General features: G+C 37.7%; 1 protein-coding gene across 1 annotated transcript in view; it reads left to right on the top strand.

Moving 5' to 3' along the window:
- The window catches only part of Tsp (Thrombospondin), a 123574-nt gene that overhangs the window by 84815 nt on the left and 13708 nt on the right, over positions 1-25051 (top strand). The window contains exons 4-15 of the mRNA XM_069815963.1: positions 1799-1943; positions 4515-4550; positions 4717-4790; positions 6697-6754; positions 7450-7620; positions 11962-12081; positions 13770-13870; positions 14479-14700; positions 16632-16778; positions 18908-19012; positions 20673-20780; positions 22487-22655. Of these exons, the coding sequence (XP_069672064.1) occupies positions 1799-1943; positions 4515-4550; positions 4717-4790; positions 6697-6754; positions 7450-7620; positions 11962-12081; positions 13770-13870; positions 14479-14700; positions 16632-16778; positions 18908-19012; positions 20673-20780; positions 22487-22655 (1456 nt within the window). The remainder of the gene's footprint in view (positions 1-1798; positions 1944-4514; positions 4551-4716; positions 4791-6696; positions 6755-7449; positions 7621-11961; positions 12082-13769; positions 13871-14478; positions 14701-16631; positions 16779-18907; positions 19013-20672; positions 20781-22486; positions 22656-25051) is intronic.

Raw genomic sequence — 25051 nt, 5'->3', positions numbered from 1 at the left:
CCCAAGAATTTGGAGGAATCTAACTGTTATCACACCCTATATAATATACCCTTGATCTTGTGTCTTCACATTAAAATCTGTTTCTGTCTATGGCCTATTTCCTACGTGGAAGAAATTTCCAAAACTTCCGTTGAAATGGGTACCATCGAATCCTTCGCCATCAAAAACCAGAAAATGGTACCTTCGCGGGATAACAACCTCGCTGAAAGGTGTCTCAAGACCATAGAATCTAATGGCCTTTACTTTGAAGATTTCATTAATTTCTTGTCACAACACACACCAAATAAAATTTTGCTCCAAAATCCGCATTACTTATGAGACATTGTCTGCATCACTCCAGTCAACGCCGGGAATCCAACCAGAGATCGCAGAATGATAAAGATTCGTTCTAGCACTGAGTTATGGGAGGGGTGTGAGTCGTGGTACCTGCTATACAGGGAGATGTTCCCTGAATTAATTATAGAATACAGTACTAGCAATTTGCATAGATGTATCCGTACTATATCGCTATAAATTTGTAATAAATAAGAAGTTGTGATAATGACAGTATAAGAAACGTAAAAAAATATATATTACAATTATATGAACACTAATAAATATAAAATGTTTATTAAAAAATTAGTAAAAGTCAGACATGTTTCGGACATGCTTCTCCATCCTCAGTGACTTTACCACGACGACTGGTTCAGGTGATCGAACCGCGTTGTTGCTGACTTTTACTAATTTTTTAATAATTATATTATATTTATTAGTGTTCATATAACTGTAATATATATTTTTTACGTTTCTTATCAAATCTATTAACACTGTATAATTGGCCCAACATGTGTGGTTTATCTTTGAATATTAATGACAGTGCTTACAATTCTTAAGATTCGGAAGTAGTTTCATTGTCTGGTAACACTAGCCTAACTTTACCAAGCAAAGGCTGTAAATCACTTAATGACGCCCCGGATACAGAGTAAAATTATACCCTAAAACCGATCATTTACGTAGGATCTCAGCACGATAACCACCCTGTAGATACTTGCATAAGTCTCTTCCTCTTCCCATTGTTGGCCCCACCCACGTGCTAAAAAGTCCTACTGACAGCTCTCGCACCTCTACAACATAAAGTAGGCACGAGGGCGGTGCCCCTAGTTAGTCAGCTCTCCTTGGATAAAGTTTCACATTGTGTGTAACAAGTCATTATAGAACAGGCGACGACTGGATAATAGAAACAGACTGCAGGACCGTGTTAGCTTGCCCAAGGAGTAACGGTTGCTGTCTTTTCCACTTCAGTGACTAACCAAAACATACATAAATCACGATCTTCTTGTATGCGCTAGGTTTCGAGGCGTTGATGTGTTCCGACTAGGTAAATGAGGGCACAGCATTAACCATTAAACATTATTATTATTATTATTATTATTATTATTATTATTATTATTATTATTATTATTCAAATCTGGCTTTGATATAGCTCCGTGTGAAGCTGATGCTGATTTGAATAATTACAAGGAAAAAATTGTTCCGGGGCCGGGTATTGAACCCGGGATCATTGGCTGAGCGCGCCAACGCTCTACCGACTGAGCTACTCAGGAACGTACTATACATCGGCTCAAACTTTCCTCTTTAGATCCACATACCTCAAGCGGGCTGACAAGACGTCAGAAACCCAATATTGAGAGCATATAAATTCTGTGTAACTTGAATTGTGGTTTTCTACTTAAGAATAGTGACGTGTATTATGCAAATCTGGCTGGCAGGCAGTGACTAATTCGTATTAATTATTGAATAAATTTGTTTTTAACCGCAGTTCCGGGAACGGCGCTATGAACTGGAAGTGGACTCAGGAAGCCTCAACAACGTCCTAAATCGCAACAATTGCCCTACTACTCAGATGCAGATGCAAGCTATCGAGCCAGCAGTGACCACAAATGAGATCAACATAATTCGCCGAGGTTTGTCACCTTTATACAGTTTTTCTTTTCATTAAAGAAAATGTAATCATACAATGTTGTGTAATACAATTTCTGCTAAAGTTATTAATACTGTCATATAAAAATATACAATAAATATGTATACAGGTTGCAGGTTATGACTGTCCCCTGACAATAGGCAAGGAAAATGTATTGTTAAACTTTACATAATGCTCTCGGTATATATTTTTCTTTAGAATTTTCGTAATTGACGAGGCGATGGAAGTTGACCAAGAATGGTATTAAGCAGGTCGTTTGAATGATTAATCAATGAGCGATGAAGTCGTATGCAGTGTTGCCAAGTCAGCGGTTTTGTAGCTAAATCTGGTGTTTTCAGGACTATGGTCAGCTACAGAATTTTACCGTCAGCGGCTAGCTATTTATTTGGCGTTTTTTATGATTCCGGCAGAAGGAGATGATATTTTTAAGTTCTTTTTCTGTAAAGATGTTAGTCTATAATTGTTTTTATGTGTACTTGCGGATAACAATGTTAGTTAATCATTAACCAGAGTTTAGTATGGTATTATTACACTTTGTTATTGTGATAGTATAAAATATCAACGTTTTATGATAACTCGATTTAGTTCAACCACGTCCATTTCCTGCTTCATCCATTGTTGCTGTACACATGAGGTGTGCCGCATTCATTAAACTCAATCTAATGCATGCATTGTTTTTGTAAATTAATTCATGTATTTAATCATAAAGAACAGATAATGAGCTGAATTATTATTTTCCTTTATGATAACTTATAAGATATATTATTTAATTTATCATTCAGCATTATATTTGATGTAACACAGACATTCTTAAAACTTAAAACCAGACTCATTGTTGGCAGAACGTGCCTGCTCAGTGTGAAATCAGGTTTCGAATCGACTGTTGTGATTGTGAATGTGATTATTTCCGAAGTGTCCAGTATATTCTTGATCTATGTATGTACTTCATTCAGTTTTGAAGAAATATCCCGCGTGAAACTGTACCAGGATGAAGATGATTTTGCATACCATGCATGGGGCCTACAAAATGTTGCACACTTTCCATAATTTCGTCTATATTTATAAATTATAAAATTCTCCAGTTCCTAAAACTGTATTGTTTATATTTCAAATTTGGAAATGATGTGTTAATAAAAATCTGGAGTTTTTTAACTACAGTTTAGAGGGTTTCTTAAGCTTGTGCAGCGGTAAATGGAATTTTGAGTTGGCAACACTGGTCGTATGTAGGAGCTGCGCAGGGTGGGTTGATTTAACAGTAGGCTCGTTGTTCCTGTACAGGTGTCACTGCGGACGTATCAGGGTGCATCCGCGATGAATGGAAGGACTTGATCCTGTATCCTGTATTTAGTAAACTGTCCTTGTAAATTTTATGTTATATTATTGACTAAGATCACACCGTACACGAGCCTGGCTCTTACGGTAGTGGCTAGAAATATTTTTGTTTTATAAAAAAAAATGGAATTTGTATCATTTGAATTCTTCCGATTTGAGACTTTGATACAGACCCCCATAACTTGATGCAGTTTATGTCGGAGTGGCTTCACTAGGTTTCTTATAATACGTGCAATGACTCAACATGTGATATCTCTTCACTCTGTAGATTGATCGATTGATTTTCAGTTTTTCTTTCGTAAGTAAACTTGATAACATTTGATGGTTAATTTTAACTTTCCAATTGTTACACCATGCGTCCACTAAAAATAAAAACTGCTGCAATTTATTTGCTGTCGTTTCACGTGATTCTTTCTTTGCACAAAACCGTTAACTTTTAGTTACCATGGTAATATTTTACACTGAATAGGTACAATCAGGACACAGTTAAAAATGTAAGAAAAAAGTTTTCGATTCACTTTACATTTAAAATCTGATTTCCTTTAAGGGTGTGTAATTTCAATATACTAGTTAAATTATGTAGCCAATTAATAATTTCACTGTTTAAAATAATGTGAACCGAGCGGGCTAGCGGCGTGGTAGAGGACTGGCCTTGCATTCGGGAGGTCCGGGGTTCGATCCCAGGGGCCGGCAATCCTAACTGAGGTTTTTCATGGTTTCCTCAGTTATTTCCAGGAAAATGCCGGGGTTGTACCTCTTGAAAGTCCGGCCATGGACGGCGATCCTTCCCTTAATCCTTTCATATGTGTGAGTGAATGCTGTGTACTGTCTTAAATGTTTGTGTTGTATCGGAGGTGGCCCTGGCATTGAACTGATCCCTCATCCGGGGAGGCCCTCCATGTCCTTGTGTGGTCAAAAAAGTATGTATGTGATCCAATAGCTTAATTCCTCTCCCGACAGGTCGCGGCCCTGTAAGGCCCGTGTGGCGTGGGTCGTGTAAATGAACCTAAAAGGGAGAGGTTAAACTAAGGTACAGAGAGAGAGAGAGAGAGAGAGAGAGAGAGAAATAATGTGATCAATTAAGCAATGTAAAAACATCTGCCATCTGCCAGATTTTCGGCTGTAAGCTAACAATGATATTTTCCAGCCAGAAGCAGCCGGAAATCAAATGAGTTGGCAACACTGTTTCTTGTTTTGTGTAAAAATCAATTTTTTGTTCCAGGTGATATTCCAATTATCCATGACTGTGACGAAAGAGGTGAGTTCATTAAAAAAATTATTTGTTGTTTGCTAGAACAACAATAAAATATTTTCTACTAATTATTCAGTTTATAAAATTAAAATTATTGGATTGTGTGTAAATGATTATTGTAGCTTCTCCTATTGCAGTGAACATTTTATAAAGTCTAGCTTCATTTCCTCAGATAATCTGGTGATAAAAACACTCAATGAGCTCATTGTTGCACTAAAGAAACTCAAAGAAGAAGTTAGCGTCCAGGTGAGTACTGAAAACCTCAAATTAATATCTTACAACTAATGTAATTCAATTCTAATAACAATTATCATCTTCTTCTTTATTATTTAAACTACATAACTCTTCCGGAACTATATTCCATCACATCCTTAATTTTCCAAAATGTCTTTCTTCTGATACTCTAAAAAACTGCCTTACGAAGGCGATGACTACCCATTCTCTCAGGGAGTTCATCCCACGTCTTCGTATATTTTATTTGCAACCGCCACGGTGTATCAGTTCTAGAGCGCCTTGTTCATAAGTGAGAGGGGGTGCGGATTCAAACCCCACTCTTCCCTGAATTTACAACACAGGGTTTTCTCCGGATACTCCGGTTCCCCTGTAACATCCCAATTCCTCCATTACAATCATTAATTACGAGTGTAATCAGCGAATAGGAATTATAAAGAATGGACACTGAACGAATTTCCCTGGTCTGTTTCTCTGCGCGCATGTGCTCCGTTAGCGTATAATTCCACTTTCAAACGCTAGAGGCCAGTGTAATCGAGCACTTACGAACGGAGGAGCTTTGAGGAATCTCCCATCTTTCAGTGTTGTATGCACAAAGTTTCAACAAATAAAGTTCAGCAGTAAATGTTTTTATTTTGTCCATACCCAAACGGATCACCCTTTATATTTAATTAGTTTTTAACCATTAAGAATTCCATGTAGTTTACAAAACTATTCAGAATAATGGAATTACAGCAATATGGGCCTGGAAATGACACGGAACTCCTTCTCAACTCGAGATAGGGTTAGTGAAACATTTTAATTCAGGATCGTTCTATGCTAATTCACTGAATCTCTACAATAAATTAATATTTTCAGTGATAAGTGATATTTTTCACAGCGTTATTTCCAAATCCGCGGTATATCGAACAGCGCTATATCGGGCTTCTATTCTGTTTCAATACCCTGTAAAGGTACGGTCACACGTCGCTACTTTTGCTGCGCAACTTTTGTACTGCAGCTGCAAAAGTTGCGTGTCGTGTTCACACCTAAGCCAAAAGTAGCGCGCTGCACGCTACTTTTCATGCTGCGCAACCCGAGTGCAGCAAAAGTTGCAACTGGAGGTTGCGAGTCTGTTCACACACAAGGAGCTACTTTTGCAGCCGCAGTCATGCTACAGGTTTCCATCTCCGTGTTGACTTCTCAATATACAGTACATTTTGTGGTTATGTTCGCATTATTAATAAACTCATGCGAAAGCTTACTTATATATTATTTGCTTTTCTGTCCTAACTAGTAATCAGAAATTGGCATTATTTTTACTATAAAGCTTTTAAAAACGCCTATATACTTAAATGATAACCAACAGCATATTCACGTAATCAATGTTGGCAACCCTCCTGTTTGAAACTACGCTACAGAAAATTTAAAAAGTGAATTATATCGTCAGCAAATATGCTCAGATTGTGTTGTGCATTTAATAACTGTTACAAATAATTTATTTTCATCACATCTAACATTAAAATACATCCAAACAATTTAAAAGTATCATTGGCACATTTGGGTGGCAACACTGATCGCAACCGCAGCAAAAGTTTCAACAAAACCGATATCAAAAATGCTGCGGCTGCAAGCCTGAGAACCCTGTTCACACGTCGCTACTTTTAAGCTGCGCGCAGCATGGAAAAGTAGCGGGCAGCAGGTTCGGCAGCCGCTACTTTTCGGGTTGCACCGTTGTTCACACGTCGCAGTACGAGAGTTGCGCAGTTTTTTGTACTGCATCGCTCCAAAAGTAGCGACGTGTGACCGTACCTTCACTGACTAAATCATACCGGTTCGCTGAGTCACATGCCTGTGTATGCGCAGAACCGTTCTGAATCGGGCCGCCTTCGTAACTGACGATGAGTATATTATTGTGATTGTATTTACGTATTATTTGCAGCGGACAGAGATCCACCACTTGCGGGAGTTGCTGGAGCAATGTGACTTATGCGCACAAGGTAAGCAACCACGTGAATTCCGACAACTACTGGGTGTTCAGTTCAAAGTGTGTCATGGCTCGCTGTATGCCATCATATGGCTAGTCGATGAGCCTAGAGAATTCAATCTTCCTACACTTCCGCGGAGGCGTATTACCTATGTGTAAGAGAAGTTGCCTACCAAGTACGGCGTTCATTCTGAAGAGTACTTGCTGATATGTACGGTAACGCCGGTAGTGGCAGGAATGTGAACTGTTTGGAAACATGTACTGAGGTGGGTTTTTTTTTCTTACTGTCAGGATATGGGGAGAGGGTTAAGACGATTTCTTACGTATTTGTTGACATTAACTTGGACGGTCAACATGGACACAGAGCATTTGATTTGTGTTGTAGAATGTTTCCGTACGCAACCGATAACAAATACCCTGCGTACGACTTGGCCGCACAAAACACAGTTCGAAAGAGGTTATGGTAGCACACAGACCGTACAGACCGCCATCTGTTGCTACGACGTTCAAGTTATACCGTACACGTTCTCAAGTTCAGATTGAACGCCTTGATTAATAGGCAACTTCTCTGACATAAAAGCTGAAACTCGCTTAAAATCGCTGACTCACAACAGTGACGTCATGACACACTTTGAAATGAACACCCAGTATAACGAACCACACCGCGCGCGCGTCCCATTCTCACGGTGCCTGTTATTGTGTGTACAGCAGCCCCACCCAGAATAACATGCACCAGCAATCCATCGCCCTGCTTTCCGGGAGCCCAGTGCCAGGACACGGCTGAAGGGCCCCGCTGCGGCCAATGCCCAAGAGGCTACGTAGGCGACGGCCGCAACTGCAAGCCCGGCCTCACCTGCATGGACAGACCCTGCTATCCCGGTAAGTGTATGGGACATAAGGGGATTAGAGATCTATCACAGATCTCGCACTACTGCAGTGATCAGCAAAAGCTGTGTCGCGACACATGCCCCTGTCTCCACTCAAGCGTAACCATGGCATCATATCCCCACCCTCTGTTTACAGCCATCACTTCGATATATAGTCCGGGTCAGCTTACTTCATACCCCAAGGGTGAAACCTAACCATTTTTCCCCCATTACTACATATGCTAGTAGATTGTGGTGATTTTCTAGTTTGCAGGTTGAATTTTCTTTTGCCAACTTCGTTTCGAATTTCGATACTGACAAATAGTGATTTTGTAACTGGTATGTTGGCAGCTGAGACAAATATCGACAATATTTGTCGGTACTGGAGTTCCATGAAATTAAAATTGTACTAGATTTCTGAGCCGGTTACTGGAATCTAAAGAAATCTGAACATACTAATAATTAATTAATATCAGTAAAAGGTAAAAGGTAAAGGTATCCCCGCAACATGCCATGAAGGCACTTGGGGGACAAGGAGGTGGAGCCCCATGCTTTCCATGACCTCGGCACTAGAATGAGGTGGTGTGGTCGGCACCACGCTCTGACCGCCTTTTATCGCCGGGAAAGGCCCGGTACTCAATTTTATAGAAGGCTGAGTGAACCTCGGGGCCGTTCTGAAAGTTTGGCAACGAGAAAAAATCCTGTCACCACCTGGGATCGAACCCCGGACCTTTCAGTCAGCTGCTCTACCAACTGAGCTACCCGGCCGCCCAATTAATATCAGTAGACTAATTAATACATAATAGTTATTTTATGTGTTGCATTGTGGTTATAATTCAAGACTATAGTTTTTATTTTCTTGGGCTATTTTACGACGCTGTATCAACATCTAGGTTATTTAGCGTCTGAATGACATGAAGGTGATAATGCCGGTGAAATGAGTCCGGGGTCTAGCACCGAAAGTTACCCAGCATTTGCTCGTATTGGGTTGAGGGAAAACCTCGGAAAAAAACCTCAACCAGGTAACTTGCCCTGACCGGGATTCGAACCCGGGCCACCTGGTTTCGCGGCCAGACGCGCTGACCGTTACTCCACAGGTGTGGACAAGACTATAGCCAGGTACCTTTTCGGAGTTAGTACTAATAATGTCATGTGATCAAACAAAATACATTTTTAGGTTAGGTCTCGTGAGTCAATTATTTAGTCAAACCAATGAATTTCGTATTGCCCGACAAAATACTTGACATGTTGATCCCTTTCTCGTATAGTTTGCCTACGAAATTTATGTTACAAATTATTGAATTATTTATAATAACCTTACAACATAAAGTACGGTAAGTAAATAAGTTATTTAGTACGTAGGATCGTGTGATATCTGGTAACAGTTGGCAACACTGGCAAGACGGCAATATTTGCTGTTTAGGAACTGTTCTTATGTGACCCTCACTATAAATAAAGACATTTATCAGCAGCGGACGTACGCATGTAATGTTACAAGTGTTTAGGATAATATGTTTCGATGTCTTTTCGAAAACAGATAGTAAGTAAAAACTTAATTTTAAGGAGCATGGAAGGAAAAGTATTTATTTTGTGCAGATGGCAAAAATATGAGATACGGTACTTAATTTGTTGTAAAATTTTAAATGAAGTATAAAAGAACAATGTACGTTGTCATTATTTTTCTTGTTATGAAGACTACCACGCCCTTACCTGTAACTTGAATAATAAACGAACAATAAAAAGTAACGGCTTCTATGTCTTAATCGGGGTAAAATACTTCGACGTTTTTTTCGATGTATGTAGTGTAATTTGTATATTTCATTAATAAATAAACAATAAAAAGTATTGGCTTCTGTGTTTTAATCGGAGTAAAATACTTCAACGTTTTTTTTTTAAGTATGTAGTGTAATTTACAACTTCGTGACCAGCCTGGTACGTTTTTCTAATTTCAGATTACTGCTGATGTAAAGTACGCGCTCTTTCTATGTTAAATAAGAAAATAAATTTGTTATTTTATTAATAATACAAAAATAATTAATAGGAGGATAAAAAATTAACATGGAAAAAAGTGTGTATAGTTAATAAGTAGAAGAATATTATATTGCTTTCGTTTTTTGGTCACAGTCCGTCTCTGCACTGTTATTCTCTGCATTACCTGAGGAGATACCCACTCCACCCCTCTCCCTGCGATAGTGGTGTGCGGTTGCATTTCTATTACGTCACAATTTCGTGGTGTTTGGCAACCACTGCACTACGGGAAGACGCCAGAATTATACAAGAGAAACGGAAGAAAATCAGCAGTACCTAGTATTTCAATTTAACAGCGTTTTCAGCTTGGGTAGTTTGATATCATGGCCTATGAGTCCATCGCTTTAGAGTAACGGTTAGCATGTCTGACCGTGAAACAAGCGAGTTCGGGTTCAAGTCCCGGTTGGGACAAGTTACCTGTGAGATTTTTTCCGTGGTTTTCCCTCAACCCATTAAAATAAAATACTGGGTAATTTTCGGCGCTGGACCCTGGACTCATTTCGCTGGAAATATTACCTTCATCTCACTTAGACGCTACATAACCATCGCAGTTGATAAATCGTCGTAAAATAAACCAATTTTAAATGGTCTATAAAGAAAGAGGTTACTATGACAATGGTGTATTAAATATTATTGCACGGAAAATCTTTTCATTATGTTAACTTTATGGCAAAAGTTATGCCGTCATAATAGAAGTCATGACGTTTTAGTTGGCATGGTAATATTTTACGGCATAGGTACAATAATGTGACATTATGCATGAATTTCACTAACGATAAAGCCTGTTTATAACTCTGAAGTACAAAAATATATATGTTGTATCTCTCTTTAGAATGTATTGCCCTCGAATCCAACTTCTAGAATAGTAACCGTTAGTCAGGGATGGGCAAACATAAAGGCTTCGTTAATTTTTCTTCAATATGCATTACTGCAGGAATTAATCTTCAACTGAGCGAGGGTCAACCTCCCTTCGTCGTGTTATTTTTGTAATTGACCGTTAACTTTACCCTTTGCCAATTTTATCTAATATTCGCATACATTTTTATATCTTCCAAAAAAATAATATAAAAGTTATTTATCCCACGGACCGGATTGAACCTATTGGAGGGCTGTATCTGGCTCGCGAGCCTCCACTTTTGCTCCAGACAATCAAGAATGACTACGGGGGAAGATTGAGTTTTGCTACACACGACTGTATTTTAAAAACATCAGCTCACAATATTAATATTAACACAATATAGTCGCCCTCGGTAGCGCAGTTGGTATAGTGCTGCCTTCTATGCTAGAGGTTGCGAGGTCGGTGGCATTTAAGTATGCTCATGTCAGTAGATTTACTGGCATGTAAAAGAACTCCTGCGGGACAAAAATTCCGGCAAACCGGCGACGCTAATATAACCTCTGCAGTTGCGAGCGTCGTTAAATAAACCATAGGGTAAACTAGGATCTGTTGGATACTCTGTACTTTAACGTGTTACCTCGCCATTTGTGGGCACCACATTCTGCTAGAAGCCAATGACGGAAGTAGCCACGAGTGGGGCTACTACCGTCATTGACTTTTAGCAGAATGTGGTGCCCACAAGTGGCGAGGTAACACGTTAAAGTACAGAGTGTCCAACATGCCCGACTGTCCAACAGACCCTAGTTTACCCTAATTTAAATTTTTAACACAATATTGCAATTAAAGCATTATGCGTATAACGTATATTATACAAGTTATAATGAAAATTAACACAACACTATTACGTCATGCAAAGACGTAAGTACTTTTAAAAATGTGCTACTTTTTTCTTATCAGTAGCGAGATTTTTTAAACAAAATTATAATAGATTCACAGACAGTGGTACGGAAATTACCATATAGGAACATAGGCTTGCGTAACACCTTTTAGAAGAACCCTAATTTGTGTAGCAATTTACACATCAAAGGCAATACATACGCCCCCGGTCGATACTTCAGGTGAATAAAAATGGGGAGGGCGAGAAGGGTGTCCTAGCCATTGGGACCGATACAAACGGCTAAATCCGCTTGACTGACTCAACCGATACCAACTAAATGAGACGTTTTCTGTTACCTTATTTGAAAACAAACGTAGCTTCAAGTCGAAAAACGCGCAAATATGAGCCCGCGTACAGTGTAGAGATCCGCGACTTATAAACGAAAGTAGTACCCATCACTGAGCTGTTAATAAATTTAACAAGTGTAGGTCTACTATTATGACGTGTGCGGGAATTTCTTGCAAAATAAATAGATTTTGCTTTTCTTGAAATTTATGAAAAAATACTTGTTAGTTCCTTTTGTACTCGACTACTGCCTTTTTTTGTTTCAGGCGTGAGATGTTACGACACGGTAGAAGGATTCCAATGTGGACCTTGCCCCAGCGGCTACAGCGGAGATGGACAAAGATGCAAGCCTCGAAGCGGCTGTGAAAATAATCCATGTGCTCCTGGTGAGGTTCACTAGTGTCTATTTCATAATGAGGTTTCGGGCTTATGTATAAAATTCATGTTGCATACACCATTATGGAACATACGAGTATTAAAGGTCATACTGTGCGATATTTCTCTATAGGCCTATATTAACTCTACCGACAAACTTCCAGAGTTGTTCATAGATTTTAGCTGTTTTGATATACGGAACTCCTAGTATTTTGTTGTCGCAGTCGGTGAAGAAGTGAGCTCATTTCTTGGGGTGTTAGAAAGCGTGCAACAGTCCATGTGCGTCGTTGTACACTTTGTCGTGTAGTGATAGTCGACATTTTGGACAGCTGCTCTAAAGAAGCAGTATCCAACAAAAACCACGAGCATCACTGTAATTTATTTAGGTTTGTTTCATTATTTCTTAACCCTTAACTTGGCAAAGCTTCATTTTTCAAACTAGTTTATTAAACTTTGTCGGACCGTAAAGAAAACAACTATCGCAATGTCCATATTTTTATATGTTGTACAATATTATAGCATTGTGAAATTTTAATTTTCCTATCAATTTTTTTATATTGTTCTATTAAAATTATAGCATATAGCCTATTAACCTGTTGTATTCTATAGGATACATTGTTAATTTAAGGGTTAATTCTGTCAGTTATTCTTTCCATAATAGTTCTATCACAGTATTGTCGAGATTAATTACAATCTACCACATTCATAAATTATAAATATCATTAAGACTAATGAGGCACCGAAAACCATTCGTCCCTTATATCAAAGCACTCAGCTAACGTTCCTGGACAACTCTGGAAGTTTGTCGGTAGAGTTCGTATTCATTCTACAATCTTATAGGTATTATGTGTGTGCTACATAAATGAGTAAATAATATGTATTATTTATCTTCTCTGTTTTAAGTTCAGAAACATTACAGGAGAGCTATTTCATGTTATGTTCATGGTTTCTGACAGAGAAATCATTTTAATGCAAATCTAGCTTTACCGAAAAGCTAGATTTTCATAATATATACGTTACTGTAGGTACGTTAACAGAAAACCACAATTTCAAGTCACACAGAGTTTGTGTGCACTCGATGTAGGTTTCTTGCATCTTGTCAGCTCACTCGAGATATGTGGATATAAAGGGAAAAATTGAGACGCGTCGGGAGAAGTTCCTGGGTAGCTCAGTCTGTAGAGCGTTGGTGCACTCCATCAAAGGTCCCGAGATCGATACCCAGCCCCAGAATAATTTTCCCCTTGAAATTGTTTAAATCATTTTAATGTTTGATGCTTAAATAAATTCGATAATTCTATTACTTCCCGTTAATATTGCGCGAGGGTATCAATGACGCCATTTGAATTTACAATATTTTCATTGTATAAAACATTTTATAACGACAGGCGTGCAAGTTCCAAACTTTCTGAAAATTGTGTACAGAAGATAAGATAAAAAAAGTCATTATTAATTTCTCCATGGATTAAACCAGTTGGTCTGTTCCATCTTCAGGAATATGAGGTAAAGGCTGGTCCTTTCAACTCATCTTTGGGTATCCTGTGGATCGTCTGCTTGTAATTAAGTATTTTGTTTAGGATATTGTGTGAAGCATCCTTAGTTCAGTAGTTCAAAACTAGCCTACGTTATATAAAATAAAATTATATATATATATATATAGTATAAAACTACAACAAAATAAAATGTACGGTTTTGTGTATAGGTGTGCAGTGTGGACCAACTGAGGACCCTCCACACTACCGATGTGGTCCATGTCCTCCAGGATCAACTGGAAATGGCACAGTATGCCACGATCTGGATGAGGTTTGTATACTTTGGACACAATGTCTGTGCATTTATTGCTATTGAAAGAAGCTATAAAGTTTAGACGAAATAGAAAATTAAAGTTATCACCTTCCATCATGACAACGCAAGTCCTCGCAAAGTTCATACATGATATATTTAACTTGGCTGGAAAGTATTTACTGCTACATCCTTCATATAACCAGGACGTATCTCTGTACGACTATCACCTATTTTGACTGCTGAACAAAAGGTTCGAAGACAAAATATTCGCAACGAATAGTCTCGTGATGAAAGCAGTTTCTTTCAAGAAACGATCAAAAAGTTCTCTTATTGCTGGTCTAATAGTACAATACCTATAAGCTGGGAGAATATAATCAGGTTTAGGTTTCTAGGTGCTGTAGCTAGTTCTCAAATAAAGTCCGAATCCAATTTAAACCCCAGAGTATTGTGAAAGTTGATCCATCTTTAATCAGTTAAAATAAATTATGTTAATTGTTGAAACTACACTATTTCTAGGCAGTTAACGGCTAGAGAAGCAGAATAAATGAAACACCACATGCGAATCTTCAGCAATGAAAATTCTGAAAACATCTATTTCTAATATTATATTCAATTTAAATTTTCAGTGCGACCTAGCAGAGCCCTGTGACCCTAGAGTGCGATGTACGAACATGAACCCAGGATTCCGATGTGATCCATGTCCCCCAGGCTTCACAGGCAGTGCTGGAGTGGAAGGGATCGGCTTGGAGGAGGCATACCGAAACAGACAACAGTGCTACGACATAGACGAGTGTGCTGATGGCAGGAATGGGGGCTGCACTCCCAACTCTGTGTGCAATAACTTGGAGGTGTGTGAAAAATCTCAAGTTGGATAGCAAAACAAACAAAGAAATTTACACTCCTGGCAACTTCCTTCTGACAAAATACTTAATTCCAATGAAAGATGCGTGTAAAACTGAATTTTGTATTTTTACTTTATGATCTGCAATCATATTTAATAAATAACTTTGAAGTCAGAAAATAGAAACCCGCACAAGGAAAAAAATTGATTTTCAGTAAAAGTAAGAACATTTGTTACTTATTCTCAAATTTATATTTCTACAGAGTAGCTATAAAGTCTGGAACCATAGGAGAAATTATGAACAGCGCATTTCCCTATTACATAACGTGCTCCACATATTCGTCACCATTTTCAACACCTTCCTCAAAAGTATCCTAGAATCCTCTTCAGCATACAACATGCGAGGGTGCAGAGCAGCCATTGCGGAGGTTATCCTTTTCCGGATATGATCCAAATCCCTAATTTTTACAGCATATATCTGAGCTTTCAAAATCCCCCATATGACATAGTACATGGTGTTCAGGTCAGGTGACCATGCAGTCCATTCCACAGGACTCCTTCTCCCAATCCAGCTTCCGGGAAACATGTCATCCTATCAATGGCGTACGAAAGTATAACCCTATGGTTCCAGACTTTATAGCCATCCTGTAGTTCTTTTCTATAGGTCATAATTGTAGTTTTAAGAGTAAAATATTTTTACAAAAATACCACACAATTCTATATTAGTAGGTCTACTCCCACGTAAGTGAGTGAGTGAGTGAGTGAGTGAGTGAGTGAGTGAGTGAGTGAGTGAGTGAGTGAGTGAGTGAGTGAGTGAGTGAGTGAGTGAGTTTTATGCCTATATTGTTTTGCAGGATTCTTTGAATGCATATCTACTCTACAGGAGAGATTGGATCAGGGCAGTGAGATAAACAAAAACGTGTAATATCATTGTGGTCCTTTGTGGGCGGATTTTGAGAAAAGTAGCATTTTTAGTTGAATTTTGGTTTTGGAATACGTGTTCCAGGAAATTGAAAGACTTTGGAGAAATTATGTTGGGCGATTTTGTAGAGAAAATATCAACAAATGTGTCATTCGTTTGCTGTACAACACTGACAATTTGGCAGTAATTTCATTGAAGATAATTCACAAAGTGTATGACAGGAAGACATGGCAACTGTGCATCCAGTAACGGTAGAAACAAGTCGGAAACAAGACTAGAGCGAGGAGAAGGAAATGCACAGCCACCAATGTCCTTCTGCGACACATCAGGTTACTGAAACTTTATGATTTGTTTTGCGACTAAACCGCTACTGTTACGTGAATACATGTTCTAATGTTGTCATCTGTTCGCTTTTATTTGCATAAATGCCTCAAAAACGTTCACAAAGGTCCGCAGTGATATTAGATTTTATCTCTCAAAAGGGCCCTATTAATTCCCCTCCACCTGATGATACATTTCCTGACATGTCGAATATCTAAATTTAAACTGATGGTAACTCTACTGTATGCCCACTGAGTGGGTTAGTCTTCCGAGCACGATAGAACATGAAGATAATCACTGTGACTCAATTAACTCTCTTAAAATCTCTGAAAATGGAACCAGTATGGAGTTAGTCTACTATATGCTGTTGTCTTTGGAGGTCTTGTGGTTAGCATTCTGGTCATTGTTTCTGAAGTTAACGGTTTAAAACCCAATCAAGGGCGATAAATGTTTAACTCTGTCCCTAACAGAGAGCTCCAGGCAAATTTCATCGGCCATTTCACACCCACGATGAATATTGATACTGGAGTTGAAAGGGTCGATAAATGAAATACTACTACAACCACTACTGCTACTGCTACTGCTATCAGTACTACATGCATAAGTCATTTCCCTTCTTAGCATTCAAAAGACAAATTAAAATCTCCTCCATACTTTTCAACATGTAATAAAATTGTTAACATGTTAATGTGCAGGGATCTTACACTTGTGGAGAGTGTCGGAGAGGATACATTGGAAACCAGACCATAGGGTGTCACAACTCCCCAGGACTTTGCCCTGACGGCACTCACTGCGACACCAACGCCCACTGCGTGCGCAAAGAATCTCGCTACGCGTGTGAGGTAAGCATCAACATTACATCAGATTGGGAGTAAAAATATGAATTCATGAATAATTATGAGTTTTGATTTAGTGTGCATTTGTACCTACAAAAGATAATCAGAAACAACAACACAATATGACTATGCTGAAGCAATAATGGTGGAATGAGAATGGCCGAAGTATTCGGAGGAAACCTGCTCCATAGCCATAGAATCCGTCTACGATCAAACATCGGTCCCCTTTAGTAAAAAGTGTTCGACGACTCAGTTATGGTTGGAAAGTTTTTTCACATTATGGCAGAGTTTATTTGAGGAAGTTTGATGATGCAATGCTGATAATTCAATGAACACATATAAAACGATATACTGTACGTAGGAAATATACAGTAATTAGGATGAGGCAAGGTGGTTAAAGATTGATTCAGATTATACATAACACTTTCTTTCCGTTTCTCGTCCATTCCATATTTGTAAGTTACAGTTTCTAGAATTTTAAATATGTATATATACCGGTACACTACTTGTTTCGCGTATGTTACTTACATAACACATTTAGAACTTTAGAAACTAAAACTTATGGATATGGAATAGAAGGGAAACGAAAAAGAAATGTTACATAATATAATGTGAATCACTTGTGAGATCGGACAAATTGTTTGTTACTCACGAGATGAAGAGCGCGGGGTGATGCATCAGGGGGAAGTATGTTAGTAGTATGAATGCTTATATGTGACGCAATATCGATACTATTCATTAACAAAAATATGCAAACTTCATCAGTTGCTAGTCATTGCTCTTCTGCTCAGGAAATGAAAAGTTAAATTATTAATATTTCATATTATATTAAAGAATTACTAATAGTTACTTTATTAAAATAATAAAGTATCCATTAATTTCCATACTTTTATTGTAAATCATGTTTTTGGCATGACAGATATCTAAATGACATTAAAGGGATGTTTTCTAGGAAAAACCGGACCATAAGGAAAAGGATAGTTGGTAAGAAAAACATTGATATAGCAATGAAATGCTGTCGTAGTGAGTGAGAAAAATATTGTTCAAGAAAATAGTAATACATGAAAATATCTCAGTTACTGATCTAGCTTGTACCTCATTGTCAGGCTCAAAGGCAGAAAAATGTAAAAGTAGACCTATGACTTTACTAGCATTGATCATTTTAGTCTCAATGAACAGGGCCATTATACCTATCTTTTCAACACTAAAAGGGCGGACTTACTTGAAACCATAATCATTTTCAGAAATTTACAACTAATTTTGTTGATAATCTTTATTCCGGATTTATCAATCAATCAATCTTCTTAATGTATCCAGCTGTTTGCTGATAACATAAAGTCCACTATAGTCCACTGTAGTCTATCCAGTTGTTGTTTTTCACGAGAAATGAGGGGTATTTTGATTGGTGTTCATTATAGATGCCTATTGCTAGTAGCCAGAGGTGCGGTGTAGTCAATATAAACTGCAGGGCTGTGTCTTCTGCAACCGGTATTGATGAGTTTAATTTACTTATAAATTCCATGTCTCATTGGGTAGTACATTTAAAGACCGAGAATTAAAACGAAAAGGCAACATTAACGAAAAAGATATAGACACTCTAAAAATTTTACAATGGAACTCTAGGTCTTTAAGAAACAAAATGGATTTATTAAAGCAAGAAGTTCAGGTCAAAAAGCCTTCTATAATATGCATACAAGAATCTTTTCAGATTGATGATATTTTAAAATTTTACAAATTTGCTGGCTACAAAATTTTTAATCTGTTTCGTGAAGATAGAGGGGGTGGAGGTGTTGTTATTCCAGATTTATGAAACCAAACAATTATTAATATAATCTATGGCTAAATTATACGTATTCAAATATTACATGTAAATTGGTTTCCTTTCCTAGCCCATGAAGCTTACACATGGCGACTGAATCAAAAGTTCATTCTTATGCATAAGTTTCTAGGGGTACATTGGCTTGTCAGTAAGAGCTGTCTTGTGACATCCTTAAAAGAGCTTTCAGTCATTCCCTTGCTGTCTTAGAACCACATACTACCCAGGAGCTAAATCTTAAGGAAAAGTGCTCCGAAGAAAGTTCCTGAATTGTTTCCTATCAGATACAGAATTATGATGAGATTTATTGTCTGTGCAGTGTAAGATCGGATGGGCAGGAGATGGACAAGTATGTGGACCAGATCGCGACCTGGACAGCTGGCCTGACTACGACCTGGGCTGTCGTGACAGCAAGTGCAGGAAGGTGAGATCATGCTCCAAGTTCAAATTTTCAGTATGGAAAAACAACGTTATTCTTGATGTTACAATTCACTGGTGCATCCTTCTATATATTCATACAGTGTCTCTATTAACATGTGGATTTATGGTGTGTATATAAATATTTTCCATTGCAGAGTAAAAAGTCTCGTGACGAGAATACTGTACGAAATGAAAATATAAAAATTGGAAATTTATCTTTTGAAGAGGTGGAGAAGTTCAAATATCTGGGAGCAACAGTAACAAATATAAATGATACTCGGGAGGAAATTAAACACAGAATAAATATGGGAAATGCCTGTTACTATTCGATTGAGAAACTTTTATCATCCAGTCTGCTGTCGAAAAATCTGAAAGTTAGAATTTATAAAACAGTTATATTACCTGTTGTTCTGTATAGTTGTGAAACTTGGACTCTCACTTTGAGAGAGGAACAGAGATTAAGGGTGTTTGAGAATAAGGTGCTTAGGAAAATATTTGGGGCTAAGAGGGATGAAGTTACAGGAGAATAGAGAAAGTTACACAACACAGAACTGCACTCATTGTATTCTTCACCTGACATAATTAGGAACATTAAATCCAGACGTTTGAGATAGGCTGGGCATGTAGCACGTATGGACGAATCCAGAAATGCATATAGAGTGTTAGTTGGGAGGCCGGAGGGAAAAAGACCTTTGGGGAGGCCGAGACGTAGATGGGAAGATAATATTAAAATGGATTTGAGGGAGGTGGGATATGATGATAGAGAATGGATTAATCTTGCTCAGGATAGGGACCAATGGTGGGCTTATGTGAGGGCGGCAATGAACCTCTGGGTTCCTTAAAAGCCAGTAAGTAAGTAAGAGTAAAAAGTAAATATTCCACAATTTTACTCAAAATTCAATCATTTGTAATCAGTGTAAGGTCCAGGATTTTTAATTTGGTGGGGAACTCAGGTCAGCATAACTTAATCAAGATAGAATACATTCTATAACATCATGATAGATTCCAAAGGCCCACAAAAAAGGCAGAAAAACTTGTATGAAGGACAGTTTTTGTGTGTTAATTCTTTTTCACTATTTGTTGTATTCTAAAACTGATATTGTTTTGTATAATATAAGGCTGAGTTGTCAACTTGTTAATGAATTTTCCGACATGCAATTGGCGATTCCCCTTTGTTATGCTCCACATTGTTGAAATTATTTTGGGTGCAATAAGTTTTATGTAAGGAAACTTCATTTCATATATGTGATTGAATATTTTTTTAATATTGTGCAATTTATTTCAATAGATATAGGCCTACTACCAAATAGTGTTCATTTCCCAATCAAAATGAAGCAACTGCATTATAACGATGATATTCTGGCGTTATGTTGGGTTTTAATAGTATTTTCTGAAAGATAATGACTTTGTTGTTAAATCCTGGGCATTAGATGCATACGGTAAATAAATATAATGTAATCTTCATCTTACGATGTTTGGTAATGTTTTCTATGTATGTTTTATTTTCACATCTCTGATTATAAGAAATAATTGGAAAGGAGAAAAATATTATGTACTAACAATCTTTTTCTCTGCAATATTTTTTTTTACATAATTTACTCAGATTCGTAGCCATACAGACATATACTAGTACCCAAGTTGTTTACACATTGTGTTGCTTTCAGGACAACTGTGTGGGAATACCCAACTCGGGTCAAGAAGATGCTGACAGGGACGGCATTGGGGACATCTGTGATCCAGATGCTGATGATGATGGAATTCTCAATAGCCCAGTGAGTAGACGGCATAAAAATTAACTCATAATATTGATACTATAATTGACATTAAATATAACAAAGAACATATACGGTATATTGTGATACAATAAAAAAATATTCTCTTCCTGCAAAGAATTTCAACAGTGCTTCTAACATTGAATAAGACAAATCGAATTTCATCTCTTTGCTCTTAACAATGATGACCTTAACTTCTTTTTCTGCTTCCTTCTCCATTTCTGAATGTCTGACTAGTCCAATTTTTTCAGTTAAGTCTCAAGTCTCATAATATGTCAAAGCTTGCTGGACGATAATGTCTCATTTTCCATCCATTCTTTCAAGATATTTCAGGGTTACGTCCTCCAATGGCTGTCCGCATCTCTTGCGGTTTTTACCAAACTGCCAACGTTGAATATACAGTATTTATGTTATTACTCCATTCCTCTTTTTTTATGCCTGCACAAATCGTAAGGTCTTTTCCACATTGTTCTTAGTTCTTCACTTGGTATTTTGTGAAATTTTGACTTTCAAATCCTGATCATAATGCTTTGAATTTCAAAGACCTTACCGTAACAATTATTCTTTTTCACTAGTTTCCGTCTTATTTTGCGTTATAATATGGGTCTAATAACAGTTTTATAAGTTCTTACTTTGATATACAATGTCATTATGTATTCCACAATGTTACGTCAGCAGATCGAAGAGTCTTTTTCACAGCTCATGAATTATTGTCATTATTTCCTATAAATCGAATTCAAAATTACCGGTAAGTGGTAAACAGCACTAAAAATTCTGTTCTTCCTTTACTTTAAGCTCAATTGGAGTAAGTATGAACCATAATGTTTAATGGATTACTGCACCTACATAAATATATTAGAATTCTCAAATTTTGCAAGAAAGTATTCTGTACAGTATTATTCTTTGACATAATTACCATAACTATTGCTCGATAAATAAAATAGATATGATTTATTATTTAAAAAACTGTCTATAGATCACACTTTCCTAGTCATTTGGTGGAATTATCTGGTAGCCTATAGCATAAACAAGGTGCATTGGTGGTGTTAATGTGATATGGTACTGGTAACTAATTCTTTTGTCATAATTAAATATCCTTAATCATATCGTTTCCCAAAGAAAACAATAATATATGAAAATATATAATGATATTAATCAGTTGTTTCTTTTAACAAAAGGCAACTAATAATAGGATATCATTTAATATGGATATAAAGACAATTGAACCTAGAGAAACTGTTTAATGAAAAACTGATATGTATATGTGCATGTAGGCTATAATATGTATTATTTTGACATTTAAATTAATGGCACTACTAAGCACTAGCTAATAGCACATATACAACACACTTTCTTCAGGTGTTCAGATAACACTTCCCTCAACATGGTAAAAATTCCTTTCTATGCAATATTTAATTTGTCACAGTCAATGTATCTCGCTTTACATAAGTACCACCAAAAATAAAGACACAAACTGAATTGAATTCAACTCTCTTTTTCGATGTCACAACAGTCCACAGATTTTTCGACAAACTTTAAACTGTAGTACCGGTACCTAAAATTCAATCTTTTCCATCATGCACACTTGTAAGCACTCCTTATTTATTACCTAATCAATTTAACAGAACTTCCAATATTGTAAATGAAGGCACACACTACATTTCATCACTGACTGATTACTGTAATATTTATTTTCCTTTAAAAAGGACAACTGTCCACTGGTAGCGAACCCAGACCAGTCGGATACAGACCAAGATGGCGCCGACAGGCAGGGCGATGCTTGCGACAATTGCCCCACCATCCCCAACTTCGACCAGGAAGACGTCGACAAGGATGGTCTAGGGGACGCTTGTGATGAAGACATGGATGATGATGGTACGATTTAGATTGAGATTGAATTTATTGTTGCTTCTATTTCATACATTCACATCTTTTAAGTTAATTCATAGGCCTATCTTCAGTGGTCAACTGATTTCATGCCTACCATCATATCTCAATTTAATAAGTTCGGTGAATTCATTCAAATTTAAAAACAACAGAAGAATTATGATCTCATATTTTCGTGGAAGGAAAGTAAAACAAACAGATAATGAAAACAGAATATTTGAGGAAGGGGTGGTAGATATGGTATAAGAAGGAACATAAGAAGTGACTGAACTTGGCTTGAGAGGATCTATAGAAAAATTGAACATGTAAATACACAATGAACAAGCAAGGGCAAGAATAAAACAAACAAAAAAGAACGCGGGTTGGTTGATTCAAAGTACTGGGCTGAATGAATATAATGAAGGATTGGAACAATCAATCAAATATAATGAAGGATAGGAACAATCAATCAATCATAGTTTTCTGCCCAAGAGTAAGTCCTTCACTACAAACCCAGCATTCTCCAATATTCCCTCTTTTCCACCTTCCTCTTCTTTTCCACATACAATCCACATCTTAATGCTGTATATTATATGATTTCTCCTTCTGTCTCCAACTGCCCTTTTGTGATTAAGCTTAGGTATTATACAGTAGAACCTCTATTATCCGTGGTAATGAAGGGAATGGACTGAACGGTTGATCAAAAAAATAGGATAATCCGTACCATGAAAGATTTTGTAATTTCCTCCATGGTCTTGTATTTAACTCGCTGGGTAGTGGATCAGAAGTTCACTAATTCAAGTCTGGTTGTCAACGACGGGTTTTTAAGGGCCAAGGAAGCCTTTTGTAATGACTGTCTCAGGGAATACAGGAATAAAGGAGGTCTCATGTTGTAGATTTACATACTTTTTCACTTTATCCTTATTTTTATTTTATTAAATCGCGCAGTTGTAACTCCAATCTCGTATTTTGATGCGAGATGAGCCACAGTTTCTCTTTATCAAACCATTCAATTATTTCCATTTTCTTTCAATACTTAGCACAACACGTTTTCTGTCAACACTCGTGGAAGATATTTTATATACAAGTTATATTATCGAACAGTAGACAATGCTGTGTAACGAAAAGGCTTGTAGTAACTCTCTCCAGCAAAAACCTATGTAGAACCTACTTGTACAAAACAGTACTCTATATAAGTTATTTATTTCTGAAAAAAAAAAAAAGCGAAAATAGACAGTCAGATAATCCGCCAATCGGTTAATGGGGTAACGGATAATCGGGTTCTACTGTATTGAAACATTTTTTCTTGGTGTTTATGTATTGTAATAGTACGAGGAGCATTCCATATTGATTTACACTTTCAAACTTCCCACTATCCATGATCCGCCATTTGGCTTGTCATTACAGTTGCAAGCATGAAGTAGGCCTACATTGGTCTGCCCGCAGGTGACAGCACGATACAGAGGAGTGAAGTTCCTGCAAAGTACAGCGCATTTCCACAGTAGTTGTCATTACATGAGTGGACAGCATGGAGAGTGATCATCAAGGACAGCACTGGACGACGTGGTTTCTGTGGAAAGAGGGTGTAAACACTGCAGATATTCACAGGCGATTGGTGGCAGTGAAGGAGATCACTGCTCATGTCCTTGCGCTGTTGTCTGTGTGCTGCAGTCAGGGATTTGGGGACCCACCTAGCAGACACCTTCCATATCTCATGGTGTTCATCCACTATGCGGTGCAGAGTGATTCTGGCAAGTCCTGTGGCCGCCTCCAGTTCCGAGAATGTGATGCACCTGTTCTCCAGAATATGCTGCTCCACTCTAGAGATGTTGACTGGCGTTGTCACAGTCACTTTCCTTCCTGAACTGGTTCCCTTCTCCGTTGATGTGCGGCCACGTTTCCAGCCATCCACCCAGCTGTACACGGTTTTTCGTGACGGTGCATACTCACCACACACTGCCACCAATCGCCTGTGAATATCTGCAGTGTTTACACTCTCTTTCCACAGAAGCCACGTCGTCCAGTGCTGTCCTTGATGATCACTTTCCAAGCTGTCCACTCACCTAATGACAGCAGTTGGGTAAATGCGCTGTTGTTGTTGTTATCTAATGCCGGGCTTTGGCAATGAAGCCATTAGCGTTCTTGCTCTCCAATATTTCTCTGTGGTGGATCCATCAGGTAGAACTTCACAGGTTATGAGATGAACTTCAGTCATTTCTTCTTCTTTGTTGCATAGAGGGCAATTTGGATTTGTGTATATTCCTATTTTATTCAAGTGTTTGGCCAAATAATCGTGTTCTGAAAGCAGTCTGAATTTTGCTACTGCAGATTTACGTGGGATTTCTGGAATAATTTCTGGTAAATACGCTGTAGTTTGCAGGAATTACACTCCCCTGTGTCGTGCT

The sequence above is a fragment of the Periplaneta americana genome, chromosome 17, assembly GCF_040183065.1.
Source record: "Periplaneta americana isolate PAMFEO1 chromosome 17, P.americana_PAMFEO1_priV1, whole genome shotgun sequence".
Taxonomy (NCBI): domain Eukaryota; kingdom Metazoa; phylum Arthropoda; class Insecta; order Blattodea; family Blattidae; genus Periplaneta; species Periplaneta americana.
Note: the sequence above shows the minus strand (reverse complement) of the source record. Positions and strands in the feature narration are given on the sequence as shown.